A 22,902-nucleotide genomic window follows, 5' to 3' on the forward strand; every position below is an offset into this window, starting at 1 on the left:
TAGTAAATTTTCACATGTAACAACTTGATTTTCTCCATTTGAAATGACCTTTTTGTTTGTTTGGACTGACAGGACGAATAGCCCTCCCTCTTTACTGTTGCCGAGGTGCTCTTGAGCAAGTCAACTAAACTCCAACAGCTTCAGCAGGCAAAAGATGAGACAGTGGTGTGACTGGGCAACTTCCAAATGTGATTTTGTGGGAAGAACATTTACACACATCTACCTCGGTTAGTTGTCAAAGAAACAGATATAACAGCAAATAAACCACATGTACAAATGAAAGAGTGCCGTGTGCAAAGTACGCAACAACACAGATGCATACAGAGGAGACACACTGTGTGCCGTGACTTGAGGACTGGGAAACATGCGGGCACACAGACACAAATGCTGACATTAAGATAGACAGTACTCATGTATCTCCTGCTAGTTTACATGTGGTGGAGGCTTTTATCCAGAGGTCCCTGTGGTTCTGTGTGTGTATTTTTAGCGCAGGAGGCCTCAGTGGGAATAAAATAAAAGGTTGGAATATGTAAGATTGCGAGCATTAGCTAGATGTAGCTCCTGTGAGGGATACACTGAAACGTACACACATAACTAAACTTTGAACTGTCGACACCCACAGGGAACATAAAAAGGATAAAGGACCCACATGTATAAAAATATATATGATACAAGCAGGATCAGCAAGACTGGCAGCTTCTATATTGCAATTTTCAATTGTATTAACTAGAGTTTAACAAATGTGCTGCAATATTCTGATTTGTTGGAAATGTTTCAGAACAGATTTTACATTGAAAGTGATGCAGAGTTGATTCTTGATCCTCTCACTGCATAGTTTCATTTTGTAGATTAGATTACCTATTATCTAACTCTTATCCCAACTAACAAAATTAGCACAGTCAAAAAAACAAATGGTGGTGACATAAAGTCATCATCTTTGTGAATGGGTGCAGCAGAAATTATAAAAGGGATATTTTTCATTATAACATATTAACCGTCTGCATTCAGCGAGTGCAAGACAACAGTTAACAGGGTAAGAATCTAAAGAAAAGACCAGCAGCAGGAAGGAGAGAGAAGAAAAGGGGGAATTTAAAGAAAAAAAAGAAAAAGCAAGAGAGCACAGGTGTGATTCTTTGACCAGGTTATTAGCTATTGTGTGCAGTGACAGCTCTAATGGAAAAAATGACAGGTAACTTAGAAAGAGAGAGATGGAATGTGAAAAGTATGGAACCTAAACAAAGAGCGGGGATGGAAATATACGAGGCGAATGAAAAAAAAAGACAAAAAGAATGAAGGAAAAGATGATGTGGCGAGGAATAGGATATAGGCAGAAAACGGGTGTGGAGGATGGAGGATATAAATATGTGATTTGTTACACAAAGGCCAGAAATGGTGGGGCTGAATTCATCTATATTTTCTGACAGTTTATCAGTTTCCAACATAAATATACCCCGTATTAAATGTGTAAGATCAGCCTTGTCCTCTGATGACAATCGAGCGTGCATCGGATATCATCAGTCAACAACAAAATTACAACGAGGAGAGTAATGTCATTTTATATACACCACTTCTTATTAGCAACACAATTGTTTGTTGATAGAAAACAAAGGTAACATCCTGTCGTAAATGACCAACAACTGCTAACTTACAATCAAATTCAGTGCACCTTGCCGCATACAAACTAACCTCAGTCTGAGAAGACTACCCTACCCTACTGCTGTAGGTGTGCTTCGTGCTAACATCAGCTGCCCAAAAACTCTGTTGCTGTCGCCTCATTCTTCGAGTCAGGGGCCGTGTGCTTTGTGCTACTCAGCTGCAAATGGCAGAGTGTGTCACTGTTGCCAGGTGGGAGATGTTAAACTATTGTACCAAAAGATGAAAATGATGGTATTTGGGGATAGTTATCATACCACACAATTAGATAGCCATACATGTGTAATATTACAAATCAGATATTTAAAGTAATTTTTGACACACCTACAAATCCACACACATATTTTTTTTTTTAAAAAGCTGATGGTAGCTCATGATGCATGTGGGGTGGCGTCCATTAATCCATCAGTCTAACAATTTCGGTCAGACCCTAAAGTTAAAACGATGGGAGACAAAGACGGGAGGCTTGTTCATATTCTTCGTGGACACAGCTGACAACATGAGGTAAGCTAATCAAATAAATTACTGTGCTCACTTGGGCACTCTTGAAAACATCTTACTGAGAAAGATCAAACTCCTCCTCCAAGTGAAGCAGTAGAGAGAGAACGACAGCTGGGCTCTTGAACCATGTTCATCATCATAGCATGCAACAAGCATGACTGGCTTCAAAGAGTTGACTGTGACGCAGGATCGTGCAGGAATCCATGTTTTATTATGCTGATCATGTCAGGAAATGAATTAAAATGCAACTAATAATATACTCAAATGATTGTACATCATGTTGATGAAGGTTCTCAGTCTTTCAGGTAATGGTAAGGCTCATCCAGTTCAGAACTGAAGCAACCTCTTGGATGAGAAGTGAAACATCTTCAAGAAACTGAAACAAGTCCAGTCTTTTCACGTGGGCCAAATGAGAGGACTGGAAGAGCTATTAGAGGCATGCACCGGCCACAGTTACTGAATTTTCTTCTTTTATTTGTAAAAGCATTTGCTATATTGATCACTGTTGGGACGTCAAGAGATTTTCTACAAATAAAACGATGGTGAGTGATGAAAAGATTAATACATTAAAGTGCTCTTACTTCCTTTTCGCTGTGACATTGACAATAGTGGGTTTTTTGCCAACACCGACTATCTCGTGTGGAGAATAATAATACAACATGATCCCAACAGTTGCATCTGGTTCAGTTGAGATTCTCACACATTCGGATTAACTTGTGAATCTCAGCGTGCACTTACGCTCATCGTATGCCGATGTCAGTTGGTCCATCTGTCATTGTCTCAGTCCAACACTTGGTAGAAGTCCAGAGTGAAGTGCCATTAAGTTTGATCTGACACTGTATGTTACTGTGAGAGCTCCCCCTGACACTTTATCTAGCACCACCAACAGGTCAGAATCACCACTTGTCTCTTTCCTCACGGGGGTGCTAGTGTGGCTCTGGACTCTTGGTCTTGTGTGTTCCATGCCTCTGGTTGGCACATGCATATTGTGTTCGGTAACACAGTGGAAGATTTACTTGTGAAATACGGTTTTGACTCAAGTATCAAAGAAAATAATACAGGAGGAGAGCAAGCTAGGGAGGAAAGAAGTGTGAATGATCCAGCGAAGAGAGGAGGGAAGGAGGGAAGGGTGAGAGTAACAGGGTAAGAGGGAGCTGCCGTTTATTGCTGTGTCACACCAGCCCAGACGGCGCTTTTGTTTTTTTGTGGCTGCTGATCCTTGGGGGAAAAAAAGAGAAAAGAAAGAAGTTCAACGTTAAACAACAGAGAGTCATGTGTGGAAGAAAAGAGATTAGGGGAGAGAGGGATTTGGGAGGGAGGAAAGGAGCTAGAAGGGGGAGGAGAGCGGAGAAGAAGGGGAGGGCGGGAGGGGGGGAGTTAATGAAAGAAAGAACTAAAGAAAAATTAAAGTTGATTGAACTGAAGAACAGACGGCGTGAGAGGAGGAGGACAGCGAGGGAGAGGCAGAGGAAGGTGAGGAAAGGCAAAAGAGGAAGAGGAAGGAGGGGAAGGAGCGGTGGGGGGAGGGAGGGGGCAGAAGAAGGCGAAGGAGACAGGTGTGATCCTCCACAGCTCGGGTGTTTGTTTAGCCAAGAGCGGCAGCGGTAGAGCAGAGGATTATGGGATTACGGTCAGTGTCGTTGGTCATGTGAGTCGGTGTGGTCTACACTGACCCTGCTTACCTTCCCTCAGTAAGGAAGCTTAGCTTGGCTGAAGGTGAGGTCACACACACCTGCCCACCCATCACTCTATCTCCTGGACAGGCTCTCATCTACCTCTCGTTGGCTCGCTGTTCTTTTCTTTTTACCTGTTTCATGTATTTTCCTCCCTCCTTTCTTCACTTCCCTTCCTCCCCTGGCAAAATTGTCTGTCTTTTTAATTCCCTTATCTATTTCTGTCTCTTTATCTCCCTCCCTCTCAATCTCCCTCTTCCAGATGTCAGGCTTCGTTTTCCTGCATGTTATACATGCACGGCTTATCCATGCCCTCACAAATCCGGCAGGTTGCCTTGATTTTTCAATCCGGAAGAACAACGAATAAAGCAGAGGAAAGAGGAGTAAAATATCACGCTATCAGGAGCAGTAACTCAGACGATGTCCAGACTGTGAGGAGTAAATACAGAACCAACCCCGGCCTTGGTAAGTTTGGCTCGTCTTGTCTACTCAGAATAGCATTAATCAGATTTTTGTCAATATTCAAAGTATATAAACTGAAATGCCAAATTAAAAGATTCACAACTGAACAGCACGCAGCTCTTCAGTTCAATCAAACGCAGTCGTACGGTTGTTGCTTTGTTTTATTTATGACTTCTGATGAGGACCAGCCTGATAATCATCTGAATTATTATTTTGTTTCAAGTCATTATTCATTCGTTCTGTTTGAAACACAGAAAAAGAAACATCTGAGGTCCGGGCAGACTGTGAAGGTCTGGAATCAGGCTCGTCAGGGATAAGAAATTTAAGTGTCTATCAAAACAAAAAACAAAAACTTTCTGTACAGTGAAACTATGGCAAAAACTGACAGTACGGTAATATATAATTGTCATGTCTTCAGAACAAAAGTTAGCTATGAGGTTAGCAGACAGACTCTCTGCTCAGTACAAAATGGATGATGTTGACGGAGACCTCAGCCGTCAATGCTGCAAGTGAATTCCATTCACCTCCATTGCGTTGGAGTGGCCCTTGATATTTTAAAATCTCAACATATTTATTTATATATTTTTCTATACAAGCAACGGTGCACATTAATCAGCACTAACATTTAAAAACATCAGGGTAAAATGTGCCGGGGTTAGCACAACACCTCATTGTTCACCCAGAGTCCCAACTATCCAACTGTTGTTAAGAACAAAAGAAAAATAGAATGAAACAATTCCCCCAAATGCAGAGGCAAGAAGCCTGGTTGTTTGATTTCATTTAAATGATTACAAAACATTGTTGTGTTGACTTACTCCAATAACTTACTGTATAGATATGATGGTTACTCCTGACTGTCAGGTGTACTGTTTCAAAAGCTACTGAATTGAAAATCACGAGATAAATAAAATAAAATCTGTGACACTAAAATAACATGTTACATTTTTAAAACTAGCTATTTGAAAAAGAAATGCAGATTGTTTATACAGAAGGTATGCTCATATTTAACATAAATATTTTGAGCGTATAGAAGTGACATTTAATTAAAGAAATAATATTCAAAGGATTCTGCTTAAAAATGTCTTAAATCGTCTCCACTGTTATCGTATATTTTGTTGGGTTGTGAACTTGCATTATCACAAATGTTTCCACGAACATTCAGACCCGCAAAATCCTCAAGGCAACGATGTGTAGTGTAAGACAGGGAAGTCAGTGCTGAGACTTAACTTAAACAAATAAAACTTAACATTACCTCGTCTACCAACGTCTGAGCCCGAATCAGGTCAGGCAGATTTTTATCAGCGGCGGTGGTTGTTGTGTTCATCACCAGCGGGGGTGTGTGTTTGTGTTTGTGTCTGTGCGTTTAAATTCAGGTCAGCTCTCGCTGAATTCAGCACTCACCGGAGACTCAGGTTCCGTCTCCACTCTCTTTTATGTCGGCTGTCTTCTGTTGCTCTGGAGCAGGCCGGCTCTGATCAGCTGCAGCCCGGCCCTCCCAGCACAACACCTGGCAAACGTCCTCTGCTTTGCTTTGTCTTGTCTGAGAAAACCCTGACGGCAGAAATCACACGTGTCGCACTTAAAACTTCTGGGAGCTGTCGCAGTGTCAGCAGTGTCGGCGGCACTGACGGATGTCAAACGTTTAACCGCTGAACTTTTTATATGAAAGCTTTGGACATATTTTATCAATAACACAAATGCAGTAGTCCGACAGCAAATCACTATTCACTGTGTGTGTTTGAATCTGCCAGAGGGGTTTTGATGCAACGATATCATTTTGAGGCGGCCTGGCATGTGAATGACACGCCACTATCTAAAAACATTTTGAATTTTTTGCAGTTTGTGTGTCGTTCAATGCGGTTTGTGTTCAGTTTATTGCGTGTCATAAACATACTGATGTCATAGGACATATGATGAATAGGGAGAAGACCTCTCGCGGAGGACATTGGAGTGGATGGGTCACGTAAACACAGGACTTACAGATTTAAGGTAACTTAATGTGCTCATTTGAACCCAAACCAAGATCCATTCCTAAAGTTAACCCAACAGTGACCAACAGTGAGTGTTTGGTTGGATTCTTTTTTTTCCTGTGCTCAGCTTCGAAAGCTTCAAAAGCTACTGCAACTTAAAACACCAGCAGTCCAGTGAGTCAGCACACAGGCCTCATTAAAAGGTAACTGTGACATTGCAATGCAAAAAAAACTAATTTGGTCAATCAATCAGAGTCTCAGTAAAACTTTGGAACCGTCCACCCACGGACTCGGAAAATGTAACACAACTTTGACATTTTTAACGAAGTCGTGTCTGACAGAGACCCAACACCAAGAGAACACTGCACCTTACACAGCTGCACAGGCTTATCTATACCTTTATGTTGTATTTTCATACCTGAATCACAGTGTTTTGTCGATCCTGGACCTCGGGGACTCTGATCGGCACGTTTTAGATGTTTCCCTGTTCCAACACACCCGATTCAAACGATCGGCTCGTCATCGCGCCCTGCTGAAGCCTGATAACGAGCCATTCATTTGAATCAGGTGTGTTGGGGCAGGGAGACATCAAAAAGCACGCAGGACAGGGGGCCTGTTTGATATTCTCCTTTTACCACGTTGTTGTTTTTTTTTTTTTAAATCTTATTTTCTTCTTTCTACTTTCATTTGTCAAAAGCCCTCCTGTGCACAGGTGTTGGGAAACAGCATTTTGCTTTGCATCTGGTGCTTGTGTATGTTGCAGCACCAGTTGTGTTCACGTTGTGTCCATCTCAAATATATGAGCCAAACTGAAAATGTGGTCTGCTTCAAATGAAACGCGGAGGGTTACCTGAAGGTGTCGTGCAATTTTTTTACGCCAGCCCATGAGATCATGTTGTCTGAGGTCATAGTTTGTGGAGGCGTTTTATTGAACTGGCCAAAAATATTATCGGTACCATCCAATCAGGGCTGGTGACATGACCTTGAAATAGTATTATCTCTTTTTCATTTTTTTTTTTTCTTTACCATGCAGGTACCTCGATATCGATCGTCAATATAGTAGGGATTACTATTTGCGCTTTGTGGCTGTATCTCTGATTATATCCCTGGGGGCCACGAGAGTTCAGATAATTTCACGTAAGCCTGAAGATTACCGTGTGTGTTATAATGTCAAGGACTAACGAGACCAGAGCTGCACCGACGTCTCTATTCTTGGAAAATGGTAACCACTGCGTGTAATCCTTCCAGATGTTTCAATATCAGTCACTGGAGCCGGCTTTACTTTTTTTTTTCTTTGTGGAAACAGAAGCAACGCTCACCTTCCTGACTAATTCCAACCCGTCTGACGCTGCAGCAAACTCAGTGATTTAAAATGATCACGGATGCTGTGCGGGCAACTTCTCTATGATTGAAAGCACTACAACTCCTCAATAACTTAAACCAGCGTTGACTTGCTGCACCATGACTGCACCGGTTCTTTCCTGGGCATTAGATTGGAGTGACGCATGTATCGTGTTAATCTCGGCTGATTTCACGTCCTGATTGGATCCTCCCCATGTGTTTCCTCTCGGTTCATCGAGCAGCGGCACAAACAGCACGGCCGGGGGACATGGGATGGTGGGATATCAGTTTTTACCAGTTAGTTTAGCACAAACAAGGACACAAGGATGAATGAATGAATCAATCAATCAATCAATCAATCAATCAATCAACTATTTGAAAGCTCCATTTTGTACAAGAAAATATGACAGTGAAATTGCTCCTACATAAAAAATGTTGGGAAAAAAACAACAACACAAAGATTTAGGAGATTACAAGTTCCACTAAATGCACATCAGAAGAAGGGAACCCGCTGCACTGCACTGTGGCAAACGTCACCATCAAAGACAGACAGCAGCAGCAGCAGCAGCAGCAGCAGCAGTCAGCGCGGCCGTAAGCTCGAAGCTTCCGGTTGCCAAGTTTATAAACACACTCGCGAGGTCTATATTTAACATAATAAGCAGGCGTTTCACGTTGTTATGGATATTTTCCCCCTCAAGTGCCAAATCACATTTCTTTAGGGCTGTTTGAAGATGTCGAGATCAAATCAGCGCCGCAGCAGGTTGAAATAACAGATTTCCTCTCCTCGTGTTATTGGCACAGCGTGGCGGCTTTCATTAGGAGAGGAGCAGACAAATGGCCCGCGAGATAAAAACGAACGGGGGAGAAAAACAGATTAGAAAATGAAATCACTAGAAATTAGAAATGCTGGATTTATATGCTCATTAAAGGACATACTGTAATAATGCCATCAATTATTGATACGTTTAATAATTGAGAGCATCATTAAAGGTGCACTGTGTAGTTTTAATGAGAAGAGGAAGGTCTTCATTGGCTGATTTTTTCTCTGCCTAAGCAAACTAAATAAACAAACTGGCCTTAAATGGACAACACAATTTATACTGTTTTACTTTGCTTATATATGGCGGACCCTGCCACCTGTCTAGCCTCCAACAGTGTTCTGGGGACCTTGTCGTTCTTAGCTGGTGTACTCAGGAAAAATTAATATTTCTGAGTTCCTATTATTATTATTATTATTATTATTATTATTATTATTATCATTATTAATGTGTTTGAATTTCTTCTCCAAAGCTACACAGTGCTCCTTTAACTTGATGTAAATTAAATCAAGACTTTTTTTTTTTTAATATCTAACTCAGAATTCATTTTTATTAGTCGACCTGTGACCTAATGTGTAATATGTAGTTATATGTAGAGGCTCCATAATGTGCACATTATTAAAGGCTGAAGTGTCTTTACGGGCTTTGAGCTGCGGAGGCGGTGGGCTCAGAATCATCCTCTGTCCAGACAGAAAAGTAAACACAGACCAGAGGCTTCGTCTGAACAGATTAACTCGCTATCACGTTTACATTCACCACTACCAGGGTGTGAGGGATTACATACTGTACAGTATGAAGGGATTGCAGCTAGTTGGAATATAAAAAAAAGGAAATGAAATAAAACAGAGGTGCCAGATAAAAACCTGATTATGGCTGTTATATCTTGAAATAATAATCCATGTTGTCTAATCTGGTTTGCAGATTGTTCTCTGGAGAAGGACATTTACAGATGACGAATGTGTGCGCCTGTGTCATCTAACTTTATTGTCAGTTTTGGAATAATCTAAACAAGGAACAAATGCATTCTAATTTGTCCCGTCTTGTATGCACATTTTTCACGTGATCGGTTTAGAAACGCTGGGATTGTCACAGCACACCGTCCACACTGCGACCTGTGACCTCCTTAGTATTAGTGGCTTATAATGTTGGTGATCAGGGAGCTTATTCAACTGTTCTTCGGAAGTCTGTGCAAATAGGAACATCAGTAACGCTTACAATGAACCGAGGACACAAACTGATGGATTGTGCTAATTTACAATATATACATTTTTAAACTGGGTTACATGAAAAATACATTATCTTTTCTAAATGTCGCCCTTTTTTCTAACGTCAAACAGATTCACGGTGTTTTCTGACACATTTGACAGTGAACGTGCAAATGAATCTGTGTCACCGAAGCTGTGTTATAATCAGTCAATTAGGCGTTCAGGTGTAAGATATAAGTAGAGTTAAACGGCTGTTATCACGAGATGATAATGATGGTGGGGCAACTGAACTGAAGCACGCGTGTAAATCCAATGACGGCGTGAACCAGTGCTCCTTACAGTTTTCTTGTTAACATACTGTAGTCGTGTTGCAGAGAAGTCAGTCCGTCGAATGGCCCCGCACGCCCACACAGGTGTCCTCACTTTAGCCTGATTAGACCTGTTCTAAGGACTGTGTGGGCGTGCGCAGACGGCCACTTGATTGGCCACTCGCGTACTCTCCTGTCACCGAGGCTGGTGACATCACTAACAGAGAACACCTGAAGGCGTGCAGAGCCTTCTTTAACACAGTGCTGATGGCTCCTCTTCTTTTACCCTGTGTATTTATTTGCACACAGTGTATTTCACTTGGCAGTCTGAGTTTGCTCTTTGTCTCCAACACACATTTGTCACCCGGTGTAAAATTTCCCTTTTTAATGGCTTGTTAGAGGGCCAGCAGCTATCTGTGCTGTCGAGAAGAGGTGCCACTGCTAACAAGCAAAACGCGGGAGGGTTTGTTTTTTTTCTTTCTTTTTTTTTTTTTTTCACCAAAATGTGACAAGATCCTGTTGAAGACAAATAAGCCGGAAGACATTAAAATAGTACATTCTTTTGTAAACACCCGAGGAACAGGACACGATGCGTTCAATATGGCTGTCGTCAATCCAGAAATCATAAAAACATAAAGCATAAAGACGACAAAATGCACAAGAAAAGAAAAAACCCCGAAATAACGAATGGGGCGACTCAACAAGCTGCTTCCAAATAAATAACGTGGATCACACGCTATGGCCTTCACATTCACCTGATCTCAGCCCGGCTGAACACCTACGCAGCCGCGTGTTGCACAGCTCGCCCCACTATCGTCATCACAACAAATGAGGGAATATCTGCAAGAAGAAAGGTGTTCGTCTTCTCACGACACGTCTGTCTCTATATATCTGTTGAGTGGGAGCAGCGTGAGAGACGAGAGTCAAAAATACCTCATGCGGCGAGAGAGCTACAGGTTGCACGCTGGGGTTCTGAAAACAACAGGAAGTCTGTTAAAGTAGTTTGTTGGCCAATTAATTAACACGATCAGCAGTCTGCAGCAGCAGTGACACACAGCTGATGGAGGAAATTAAGTCCCCCTGAGCTCCTTCTCCTCTGCCACAACACATCTTTTGAGATCCAGAGCAACTTTCCATGGATATCATCATCATCACTACTGTCGCTGTAGAATAATGACACCATCTTCGATTAGATTCTGGATTTCACTCCAGTTCTGTCAGCCAACGGTTAGAAAATCTTCCAGGAAAATAAAGCTTGACCTGCTTTCATGTCTCACCACAGGCTGAATGAATGGAAAAACATCATTTTATCTTATCTCTGAGGTAGTGTCATTGTTTCAGAAACACTTCATTTTAAGTGTCTGTGGTCATTTCATGGCTGTTAGGTGAAGTTACCATTTTAGATATTTGACATTTCTTTGAAATTGACCCCAAGTTACCACAATAATTGCGAAGAAATGTTTTGACAATTATCCCAACATTGTTTTGCAATGATGCTGGCGCAATTTTCAATCAGTTCTCATGTAAATATTGTGGTATTTCCGGAGTAATACATTTCTTAAATTGTCATGTTGCTTTGTTATTAGCACCTACTTCAGATGTAATTTGGGGTCTTGTAAATGTGCTATTATTGTTTCTTTCATGGATATTTTTTTAAACAAACCTCTCAGGAAAACAGAGCGCAATCTGGTTCATTGAAATCAATGATACTAATTGGAAACAGCGGGGAGTGAAACATTTTAAAAGTTGTCTTTTTTACTCATTAGTATTCATTGTGTACAAAGATGCAAAAATCTGCTTTGAATTCATTATGGTATTAGAAAACATACGCACCTATAACTCCAGAGTTTACCCAAGAATAATTACATCTTTAGGTGTCAGGTGGATCCATGAGTACACTGCTAACAGGAACCGCTAATAGCTCATTCTGTATATCATTACAGTTTTGGGGATTTCTGTTGGGTCTGTTGGATAAATAAGATTTTGGTGATACTGAAAAATGTTTCTGTTTTAAGATTGTTCAGTCTAATTTAGCCTGTAGCCTTAAGAGTCTTTCTGTTTAAAAAAAAAACCAAAAAAAACCCCATAAAAGTTAATGAAGCTTTGGTTTCTTTTTGGAGTTCTTTTAGGTGAGCTTTTTTTTTCACCGCCCTGCATTATCCACTATATCCATTTTTTTGCGATACAGGAAAAGTAGTCCCTGGTTTAAAGGATCCTGCAGTGATTTTCACATTTTTATTTCATTGCCTGTGCAAAACTGCCATTCAGTCACACATTATTTATAAAGATTAACAGTTAATGCTGCTTCTAGTTCTCATTATCTCACATCTGTGCTGCATGTTGAACAAGAGCGCAGCAGAACTGCGCTGTGCATTTCTCTCTGTTGGCCTCATCAGACTTGCTGTTATGTGGAAGGTTTTCCTCTTGTGCCTGTCTGCTACACGAGCAGAACTTTATTTCAAATGAAACCACGGCTGCTGCTTCTTACATAGTCAACGAGCCAATCATGATACAGGCAACACAACCCATCTACCAAACATCCATCCTAGTTTATTAGTCAAAAGTGTGATTTCTTGAAATTCGACGAGAGGCAGCAGGAGAAACTTTCGCTGCCTTTTTCTCCCACAATGTCATCCATCGAAAAGACACATGGACACACGTGGCTGCAGTTTCATATTCGTCGGTACAAACTGGATCCGTGCCGCACTCCTACACTGCACATTTGTATGTTTTCCATCATTTCCAAAGTAAAGCTGTATGATCCCCGGCGGAATAAACAACGTAAAAGCTTCATGAACACACACTGGCAGGAAGCAACTGCAGCGCTCGTCTTCAAAGGCTCTTTTTGTCAGTTTCCCTGCCTCCGCTGACGTCTGGGCGTTAAATTATGGATGTACTGACCTGAAGGCAATATTTTAAAATTGCAGGTGGTCTAACAACTTGTTGTTTTGTTTAAACTCCAAAAATCCACAACATTTCATGAGCTTATCGTATGTTGTGCATGTAAAAACACAAACAGCAGCTGTCGGGCGAACGTAGTGGAATAAGAAGAGCAGCGCGTCTAAAGCAAGGAAGTCCCATTAGCCCCGTTTTTCATGAGTCACACAGTGGTTGTTTGTGTGTCCATCTGATCCAAATGATGATGTGATTCATGAAAAAAGTGTGACAGTGTAACAGCCTCTTCAATTAAAATACTTTTTTGAAAACATTTTTCGAAAACACAAAATGGGAAACATTTTTCAAAAAAAGGGGGAAAACAGGCTTTTAGTGACTCACAGCACAAAGAGCCGTAATGTTTCTGCCGGGTGAAGTCTGGACACTTGCTCAAGAGTGAGTTGAGAGCTCAGTCAGTCAGTCATAGAAATGTATGACGTTCTCTCGTGGCACAAGACGAGAAAAATAAAATATATAATATGTAAGAATTATGCGGTAAAGGTGCTATTCGTAAGAAAAGTTGAATTTTTGACTGGACCGTTTGCTAAATTCTGTACTGACACGACCCCAAATGTTTCCAACAATGTTTACTTGAAGTCATGGTGCGTTTCGTTCGGGCACCGAACAACCTTTTTTCCATACCAAGCAGAAACATACAGCCACACATTCCTGTTCAAATCTCTGTCTTTTGCCAACCTTAGACAAACTGCTTCGTTTACTCATTGTAAAACAGTTCGTTCAAACTCAACATAGACAGAATCAAAAATGGTGTTCACCGGGAGGCTGCTGAGCCCGGTTGAGCTGGGCTCTTTTGCCCACAGTGACTCTCCCATGACCCAAGGTCACAGTCCAAGCAGATTTAAGCCAGCTTATAGGGCAGTTTAGCTGCATGGCTAACTGAGCTAACTTGCTAACGACAGCTTCTCAGTACAGCCAAAGACAGATACAGTGGAGAATAATGTGAGCAGCAGTTAGCTGTTGTGCTGCCCCTTACGTTATCGGAGCCACATCTTACACCTTTAATCAAATCAGCATGTTAAAGATGATCCTTTTATCAGGGTGAACTTCTGGCTGGAAGTGTTAATTTTCCTTTTTCTGCTAATTTGTTTTGATGTTATTAGATATTTGGCACATTAACATGTCCGTGATTTCAAAGTAGGCCTATAAAGAGGCGTACTGTAACGATGTGACAGCTGTTTCTCTTGTGGCTTTGTGTCCTGTAAATAATGTGGCACTGCAGCACTTTACTGAATCCCTTAAGGCGCCACCTTATTATTCTCCATGGTTCAGAGAGAACACGGAAAACCACCAGGCAGTAACTGCAGAACAAAGGCAACATACTGTATGACCCACTGTGTGTTTGCTTTTCATTTAGGTACAGTGAGTGAGGATTACAACATGTGACGTGGGAATCACCTGTACTTCCACATTTATCCTGCTTTACTCCTGTGTGCAGCCTTGTAGACACGCTGTAACGATTTTAAAACCCGGACCCCTGCTGAGTGTCTGCTGCATCCTACACCACCGAGCGCATAAAATATTTACGACACCAGGCTTTCTCCACATGACACTTGTGACAGAGGGAACCCTTGAGAAATCTATAATCCGTCAGTGATTTCACTACACCCATGGGTAAAAAAAGGGGTAGATGACTGAGGGAAGGGAAGATAAGAAGAGGATTTTAAGACCTTGAAATAAGACAAAACAGAACACAGCTCAGTAAAAAAAATAGATGAAGCAAGTATTGGGAGATTTCTTCCTGCTCATTACTTGAAGACCTTGTTCAGTGAACATATCACTTCACAGACTGAAGGTTTGACTCTTGTTGTGTTTACAGGGACATGATCGGCTGTGAAGGCCTGAAGGGGTGAGAACCCAAACGGAGGCCGCTTCAATGGCGTGGACCGAGCCACGTCCAGACCCAGAGCCGGAACCAAAACTGACACTTCACAATTTCAGGACTCACATAACTTTACCGTCAGCCGTCCTTCAAATCCAGCCTCCACTTTTACTGCGCCTCTTTTTGCTGCTTGCTGCCTTTGCTGATCTCGGCGCTGCCGGTCCAGCTCGCCCCCCTCTCCTGTCCGGACAGCCTTTCATCATCTTCTGGGGCATCCCGGACTCTTCCTGCTCCGGTCGGCCAGACCCCGGATCTTTCGGCATGGAACGGGAGGGCCGCGTGGCTGTCTTTTACGAGGACACTCTGGGGAACTACCCGTATTTAGTGGACAAGGACACACCGGTCAATGGGGGACTACCGCAGCACACACGGCTGGACAGCCACCTCCAGAAGACACAGCAGGACCTGGAGGCAGCTTTACCTGCCCCGAGGTACCTTGGACTGGGGATTCTGCGCTGGGCAGAGTGGATCCCCCAGTGGTCAAGGAACCGAGATCGGAAGGCAATGTATGTTGAGGCATCGAGGAAACTCCTGAAGACTTTCTTTCCTAACTGGACCCCGGAGGAAGTAGAGAAGTGGTCACAGGTAATGCAAGTTCAGGCAAGGAGGGACCAAAAAAGGCGGGTGATGGAAAGAGAGGATAAAATAAGAATCCAAGAAATAAAAAAGAAGACAGATAAGCGATCATGAAAAGGAAGGAAGGGGGGGTAGGGGAGAAGTTGAGGGAGCATAAGATGGAGGGAAAACTTTCAAACATGTTAGCAGATGGTGGAACGAGCGAGATGCCAACAGTAAAAACAAACACTTCCAAAAGTGTTTCTTCTTCAGTCAAGAGAATATCTTTGATGGAAAAATGCAAATATCCACCCAGACTTGGTCAATAATAACACCACTACGGCAGGATTACAGCAAAGGTATCGTACTTACTATATTTCATTATGAGGTGAGCACCTTTAAAGGAGGACCAGAGGAGGAACTGGGAGGAAGGAAAGTGGTGTCACGCAGGAGGGCAGCGCTGCAGCGAGGCAGGAAGAGCAGGAGAGATATAGTACGCAGTAAACACTGACTTAAGTGATGACTCACCCAGACAAAGTGGGTCTTTGCATGGTTTTCTCTCAATGCTGCCAAAGTCTTTCAAAAAAAAAACTTTACTTTGATTCCATCCAGTAAATTCAGTACATTTGGAGACCTTTCTCAAACATGATCTGTACTGTTGTTAAGTGGGAAACTGATTCTGATCACCTGAACAGCTTGCATTGCTCCGTTCAGCAGGAGCAAAACACAAACAACTAATTAACTTGAAATTTCTGCTGTGTTTAGTCTGGACAAAAACCAAAGTGTATAAATGGAACATTGTGGTTGTATGGGTGTTAAGCGCTGGACCCGTGCGTGGGTGGGTGGCTTAGAAAAACTGGTGGTTATTAGAAAACAAGATAGAAAACGTGAGGAGGGGAGTGAACGGTGATCTATTGATCTCGACACAGGTGGACTTCGAGGCAGCAGCCCAGTCAGTAATGATGGAGACTCTACGGGAGGTCAAGAGGTCAAGGCCCAAAGCATTGTGGGGCGTCTCCCCATACCCCAGCTGCTACAACGGGGACCCCGCCCAAACTGCGTTGGCCAATTACACCGGCCAGTGCCCCGCTGCAGAGAGGGCCCTCAATGATGAACTGGTGTGGCTATGGAAACGATGCTCCGCCCTCTACCCTCTCCTCACCCTGGAGAAGCTGCAGGTCGGTCACACTGCCGTTCTCGCTTCGTGTATCTCTGCAGTATTTACAGTCACTCATAGAAACTGTTCTTGCACTTCCTAACATTAAATCTAAACCTTCTATTGAAAATAAAAAATAATGAAAATAACCTAAAGAGGGAGCCTAGAAAACCTTATTATATCTTTCAGAAAAAAAACAACCTTTTTAAAGCAGGAATAAAGCAGCAGGGAGGCGAGATCAAGTTACGAAAATGAGTGTCTAAGTCGAGCTCGTCCCCTGAGCAGTTAACAACATCTACACTGCGGCAGAAAGAAACAGGTGAAATGAAAAATGCTTTGTTTGGTCGAGCAGTGGTTTTGTAAAAAGTCGGACAACTTCTCTTTGTCAAAGCCGTTGATGTGGCGGAGCCCAACAAACCTCAGAGTTTGCGTTAATTGACAAAGATTACTCAACTGGCCAATTTGTAACCTTGTGAAAAAAAAGCCTGAGGGTGATTTCCAAAAAGTGATGAGCGTTCCCAGAGAAACACAGTGTTACTGTGTTCAGTGCTGCAGGATCAAACTCTGGCAGATATTCCTCTGTTGTGTCTCAGCTACTTTTTTTCCTCTCTGCTTCACTGTGTCACTGTGAACCTTCCTGTAACTGTGCTGTAAACGTGTACAATCTGTCCTCTTTGTTTGATAGGGTGGGACCTCTGGAGCCAGGCTTTATTTGTCCAATCAAATCAAAGAAGCAATGCGCGTGTCATCGCTGACTGGGTCGGCATTTGATCTTCCTGTATTCCCACTGGTCAAGAGCGTCTACGCCTCAACAAACACTTTCCTGTCACAGGTAAGACCGTCAACATCTGGTATTTGATCCCAGAGCCCGTCATGTGGATCAGTGTGGGGTTTTTAAGAATTCATACAACATGTTGATACTGAAGTCAGGATTGAACTGACTGATGACTTGTAAACTGAAGTCAGAGGATTTATTAAACCCATGTAGGAGTGACTGGGTACCATAGAAACGCATCTATACGTACAGCAAGTGGCACGCATCGAGGGTGAGTGTGTTTGAATTCAGGTCAATCAGTGAACTCAGCACTCACCAGAGACTCTGGTTTCTCTCTCCTCTCTGTCGAGCTGCATTCATATCATGACAGTAAACTTTTTTCCCTTCCAGCTCCAGTCAGCAGTCAACATATCAGTGCATAAACATCTGACGAATAAAATGAAATAAAAGTAGCCTCTGAGCTCTCCTGGCTCTCCACCCGAGCAGTGGCCATGCCCCACTGCTCTGCGCTTTTGTTTCCACTTAGAGACCTCTAGCGGTAAAAATGACATGTTGTTCGTTTATCGCTTGACCAGTTCATGAAATCAGTTTAATTATTGCACCATTATTACCGAGCGAGAAACTTCACTCTTGATCTCTTCTGGTATTTTCCCCCAAAGGTAACAGGATGAGTTATTTCATTCATTTACAGAAATACCCCCCCAAAAAATATTTGGCGTTTCTCTGATCTGATTTCTCAGAAGCCACTTAAAGCTTTGGAAGATCAAAATAACGAACAGAAGCAGAGTCATGTTGTATCACCGTGCTAATTAAGTCCCGCTGTTTTATTTGGGAAAGAGAATAATTAGAGTCTTGAAATGTAGCGTTTGATCTGCGCTTGTATCACCAGTTGCGCTTTAGACTGAAGTAAACATGACAAGTGTAGTGGTGCTTAACTATATCGAGTACAAAGAGACAAGTTGAAAAAGAAAAGATCCTGCTGCGCTGCGACTCTTTTACATCTTCTTTGTATAATTTCTCCCTGACAGGCAGACCTGGTGAGCACCATAGGAGAGAGCGCTGCCATGGGAACAGCCGGGGTTGTCATCTGGGAGAGAAGTGAGACCAAGACGGAGGTACACAACTTTACATCTGCATCAAGTGCATAACACACCCACGGATAGATCTTCACACTTATCCAGCCACTGATATTTATAGATGTGATCGTTTCCAACTTGCTTTCTTGTCACGAATACATCACTGCTCGTGCTCGCTGATTGCAATCGACACTTGTGCCCGTCTGTGTCCCAGAGGGAGTGTCAGGACCTGGCAGATTTCGTCCGTCAGGTCCTGGGACCGTACTCCATCAACGTAACCACCGCAGCTCGACTCTGCTCGTCCTCCCTGTGCCAGGGAAAGGGCCGATGCATCCGCCAGAATCCGGAGAGCTCTGCCTACCTCCACCTCCCTCCCCCGTCCGAAGTGGTGACGGAAAAGGTGAGAGAAAGTTGTTGTCTTTTTTTAAAGCAGATTTCGACATTTGTTTGTTCTGGATTTACTAAGCCCCGCTTATGCATTGTGTTCCCGTCATCGTTAATCCTGTGGACAAGCACGAGCTGGATGCCCACTCCTGCAGCGAGCCATAATTAGATGTTGACAGAGGCCTGGTTAACCTTGTTCAGACATGAAGCAGACTCATTCTGTCATCGGCCCAGCGATGGCAACATCATCAGAGCTGCTTTGTGTCATTATGCAAAGCCAGGACGCACTCCAGTACTTGCGGTGACCCGAAGAGACAGACAGATGAAAACAAGTCTAACTTAGACTGAGTCTCCAGTTCATTAACTACATGTAGCATCAACTACATCTGCCCAGTGATAAATCTTGAAGGGTACAGTGTTCAGTCTGTGGCTCTTTTAATGTTTAGTCTATTTAGATGAACCAAACCGAAGGTGTGAGTGTTACAAACTGAGTGTGTATTACAGTGTGTTTCAGTCTTCAAGCTCGTGTGCTCTTTGTGGAGAGAAGTGTGCCGCGAAAACACGCTCGCAGCAAAGCAAACAAGCACACACATCATGCAAGTGGTGCAAACATACGAGGCAGATCAGAAAGGGCCAGTTCACACCTGGCATTTGAATGTGCCTCGGGTGATGACTTCTGCACAAAGGAACACAACGTTTCAAATACAAAGAAAGAAATATCTTCATGCATAACATTTGCATCATCAAGCATTCCAGGAAGTTTACAGTTTCTCCAAAATTCAACAACTCACAAAACTGCACATTTTCTTTTTAAGAAAGACTGGGGACTTTTCTCCACAACAACAAAGAAGTAGCTGATATGGCACCACAGCGAACAAAATGAAAAAACTCAGGCGCGTCTGTTCTCTGCGTAGGAGAATCCATTCCTTGTGAGCTTTTCTTGTCTCACACAGAGGGCACCAGCTGAGTGGACGGTCATTTACATTTGCGTACGCACCGTTAAAACAACGTGGTCCGTGCGACCGGATCTCAATGTATGGCAAACATGTACTCAGAACTGTCATCATGTGATCACCCGACATGAACGCTGAGGCCAGGTGAAAGCAAAGCCTCTGATCACCCCTTTAATTTCCCTGCTCGTCTGCTACCTAAAGAGCTGACTCACAAAGCCGACGTACACACGGCGAACGTCAGGTGCAAAGACGCAGGAGAACTCGACTTGTGTTCTTTTCTGTGTGAAAACTTATAAACAGAGCGACTCTTTTTGAGTCACGACTGATAAAGATAACCCAGACTTTATATAAAAAATGGGAATAAATATCAGCAGGGAGCGTAGCTGCCTGAGGATCTTCTGTGTTTAGACAGTAAAGAAGCAGAGAGGAAAAAAGTAGCTGAGACACAACAGAGGAAGATCTGCCGGAGTTTGATCCTGCAGCACTGAACGCAGGAACACTGTGTTTCTCTGGGAACGCTCATCACTTTTTGGAAATCACTGCATGGGGCCTTAATATGCAGTATAATACAATATTAAGTATAAATATTGCTGAAGACTACTTTTGAATTTGAGTCATGCTGTTTAACGCTCAGTTTTCAGACTAATCTTACGTTGGACTACTTCTTCTACAGTACCAGCATAAATGTTTGCCAATATTAACACCATTTTTATCTGACCTCTCAGCCAGAGGCAGCGAAAGCCACCGATCCACCGGACACAAGCACTAAAGCGGCTGAGCCGGACCCAGCTGAGATCTGGAAGAAGGACTTCCAGTGTCAGTGGTACAAGACTGCAGACGGGGACGTCTCAGACCAGCAGTCCCCAAAAGACGGAGCGTCTGTCAGAGTTACAGTAAAAGAAAACGCTGGAGATGTGATAGCGACTACAACAGCTTCTGCTGTAGCCCCTGCTGTATTCTCTACAACAACAGGTGCCTCTGTGACTGAGCTAGGAGGACGCCGCTCTCCTGGTGCTGCAAGTCCGAAGCCTTCGCCGGAAGTACCGACAGACGGTGGTACGGGTCCTCTCCCAAACCTGACCGTTCTGCTGCTGCTGGTGGCCGGAAGTCTAAGCCTGAAACATTAAAACTGTGAACAAAGCCAGACTTCATCCGGAAGTTCTGGGCTTCAACTGCATTACGAGCCCTTCAGAAGTGCCCTTGAGCAAGACACTGAATCCCTGCCGGCTGCAGGAGTGCTGCTTTGTAGCCCAACATAATGAATTATAAAACAGTACATGAAAAAAAAGACAACCAGCTGGAAGTCCTTACCTGTCACTGAACGTGCCAAGAGACAGTGGTACAAACACTTGTCACTTTTTCAGTTTCTACTGGCTGTATTTATAGAGGAAGGAAGTGTGATATATTAGATTTAGACTGACCTGTGATCAGTGTGCTGATATCAGCTTTGTATATATGTTCAACCTGAGCAGACAGATGAAAGACATCTGTTAAACCTGCACCGAGGGGTCATTTTCTTTGCACATTTTGTTTATACTCTTTATTTGTCAGTCAAGTGGAATTATTTCTTCATTTAAAGGCCTCGTGCGCTGAAGGGCTTCTCTTTCCAATGAGTAGGTGTGCTGGGGTAAAGGGACGGTTCGCCCCAAACATCCAAAATACATACTTTGAGTGCTATCTGTCGATTGAGAATGTTTTGTTGCGATTTTTTTTTAGTTTTGGTGATATTGTCAGTAGAGATGTCTGCCTTCTCGTGCCCCCCCCAAAAAATAATAATAATGTTGTGTTTTCTCATAGAAATCATGAATGTTACTGTCTATAATCCACAGGCCTTGTTGTGAGGAGTTTCAACAGAGAACTACTTTCTTTCTACCAAACAACGCCGCATCACTGTGTAGAGGGAAGCATACATCTGCTCATGGACCAGAGGCCCATGCTCGTGATTGCAAAAGGGTGTAAACATTAATGTCGTCCTCCTCAGTTGTTCCGTCTGTGCTGTGATACAGTTGGCGGGTGTAATTTTGTAGAAAGAAAATATTCCCTCCAGTAATCCACTCACAACAACCTCTGTTGATTACTTTGACTTACTAGGTTGTTATTTCTGAAAAAAAGATATCTTCTAATTTTTTTTGGTACTTTGAGGGTCACAAGCTGAGTGCCATCTAGTTCCATTATATTAGAGAGAAGGCTGACATGCTAATGGCTGATACCTACAAATCAAATCACATCACCACAATCTCGGTTGATAACTAGCATTACAGGTAGGAGGAAAAATATGTAGTTTTGAATTGGAGGTTGGACTGTCCCATTGAAGTGCCAGTTTATCAAAAACTGGATTTAAGAAAGTAAGCAAGAAATAAACTAAACAAATATTAAACATGCCATTTATCGATATTGTACTGGGGTTGCAGCAGCAGTCTCTGAGACAAATATCTTCAAACTTCTGATCTGTTTTGGTAGATACCAAACACGTGAGGGAGAATGTATGTTCTTTTGAGATTTGAGTGAACCAACCCTTTAATCTGTCTTAAAGGGATATTCTGGTGTAAATTTAATCCATGGTCTAACACACCGTGACATCAAGTTAGACCCCCCCCCCCCAAGAGATCAAGTTTGCAGACCACTAGTTTACATAGTTTTAGCAACCAACCAAGAAACTGCAATCAAAAAGCCACAAATAATGCTCAGTACAGCACTAAACTTCAGCAGCAGCATAAATAGGGTCGCAGCACAGTTTGAGGCATCAATCCTCTGCTAGTTTAGTCAGATTGCTATTGTAAAGTCAACACAACTCACCACTCTCCTGCAACAGCTTCCTGTTGTGGGGAAGTCCCTGCGAGTCGATTACTGAGTGCAGTAGAGATCCGCAGCTCAAGGATATAAATTCATGATTATTACTCCATGGAAATGCAATCAAAGTTCGTATGTGTCTTACCTACCAGCTTACAACAGTTATCATCGCAAGCGGACAGGGAAAAGAATGGAATTGAGCATTTCTAACTGCACTTGCTAATCAACTCACAGGGACTTCCCCACAACAGGAAGCTGCTTCAGGAGAGTGGTGAGTTGTGTTCTCTTTTCAATAGAAATCCGGCTAAGCTAGCAGACGTATGATGCCTCGAACTGTGTGCTAGGACCCTATTTGTGCTGTTGCTAAAGTTTGGTGATGTTCTGAGCATTATTTATGGATTTTGGTGGCGTTTTTTTGTTGGAGGTGTATACTGCAATGTCTTGTTAT

General features: G+C 42.8%; 1 protein-coding gene and 1 long non-coding RNA gene across 7 annotated transcripts in view; one reads left to right on the plus strand and one right to left on the minus strand.

The window, feature by feature from the left end:
- The window catches only part of LOC119022203, a 48,914-nt gene extending 42,127 nt beyond the window's left edge, over positions 1 to 6,787 (minus strand). For all 6 annotated transcript variants that reach the window (XR_005075859.1, XR_005075856.1, XR_005075858.1 and 3 more), the window contains exons 1-2: positions 6,678 to 6,787; positions 5,691 to 5,840 (exon numbers count right to left, since the gene is read on the minus strand). This is a non-coding gene — a long non-coding RNA (uncharacterized LOC119022203). The remainder of the gene's footprint in view (positions 1 to 5,690; positions 5,841 to 6,677) is intronic.
- On the plus strand, positions 4,246 to 21,256 carry si:dkey-72l14.3 (Glyco_hydro_56 domain-containing protein). The gene is made up of 7 exons (XM_037102810.1): positions 4,246 to 4,292; positions 14,703 to 15,350; positions 16,250 to 16,498; positions 17,162 to 17,308; positions 18,280 to 18,366; positions 18,542 to 18,727; positions 20,390 to 21,256. Exons 2-7 carry the CDS (start codon positions 14,760 to 14,762, stop codon positions 20,789 to 20,791), a joined length of 1,662 nt encoding a protein of 553 aa, XP_036958705.1. The 5' UTR covers positions 4,246 to 4,292; positions 14,703 to 14,759; the 3' UTR covers positions 20,792 to 21,256.
- The last annotated feature ends 1,646 nt before the right edge of the window (positions 21,257 to 22,902 follow it).

The sequence above is a fragment of the Acanthopagrus latus genome, chromosome 7, assembly GCF_904848185.1.
Source record: "Acanthopagrus latus isolate v.2019 chromosome 7, fAcaLat1.1, whole genome shotgun sequence".
Classification (NCBI taxonomy): Eukaryota; Metazoa; Chordata; class Actinopteri; order Spariformes; family Sparidae; genus Acanthopagrus; species Acanthopagrus latus.

Excerpts from the sequence above, each read along its gene's own strand:
- si:dkey-72l14.3 (XM_037102810.1), top strand. The coding sequence starts at position 14,760 with ATGGCGTGGACCGAGCCACGTCCAGACCCAGAGCCGGAACCAAAACTG. Across the intron at positions 16,499-17,161 it reads TCACCCTGGAGAAGCTGCAG|GGTGGGACCTCTGGAGCCAG; the intron begins GTCGGTCACACT and ends TTTGTTTGATAG. Across the intron at positions 18,728-20,389 it reads CCGAAGTGGTGACGGAAAAG|CCAGAGGCAGCGAAAGCCAC; the intron begins GTGAGAGAAAGT and ends CTGACCTCTCAG.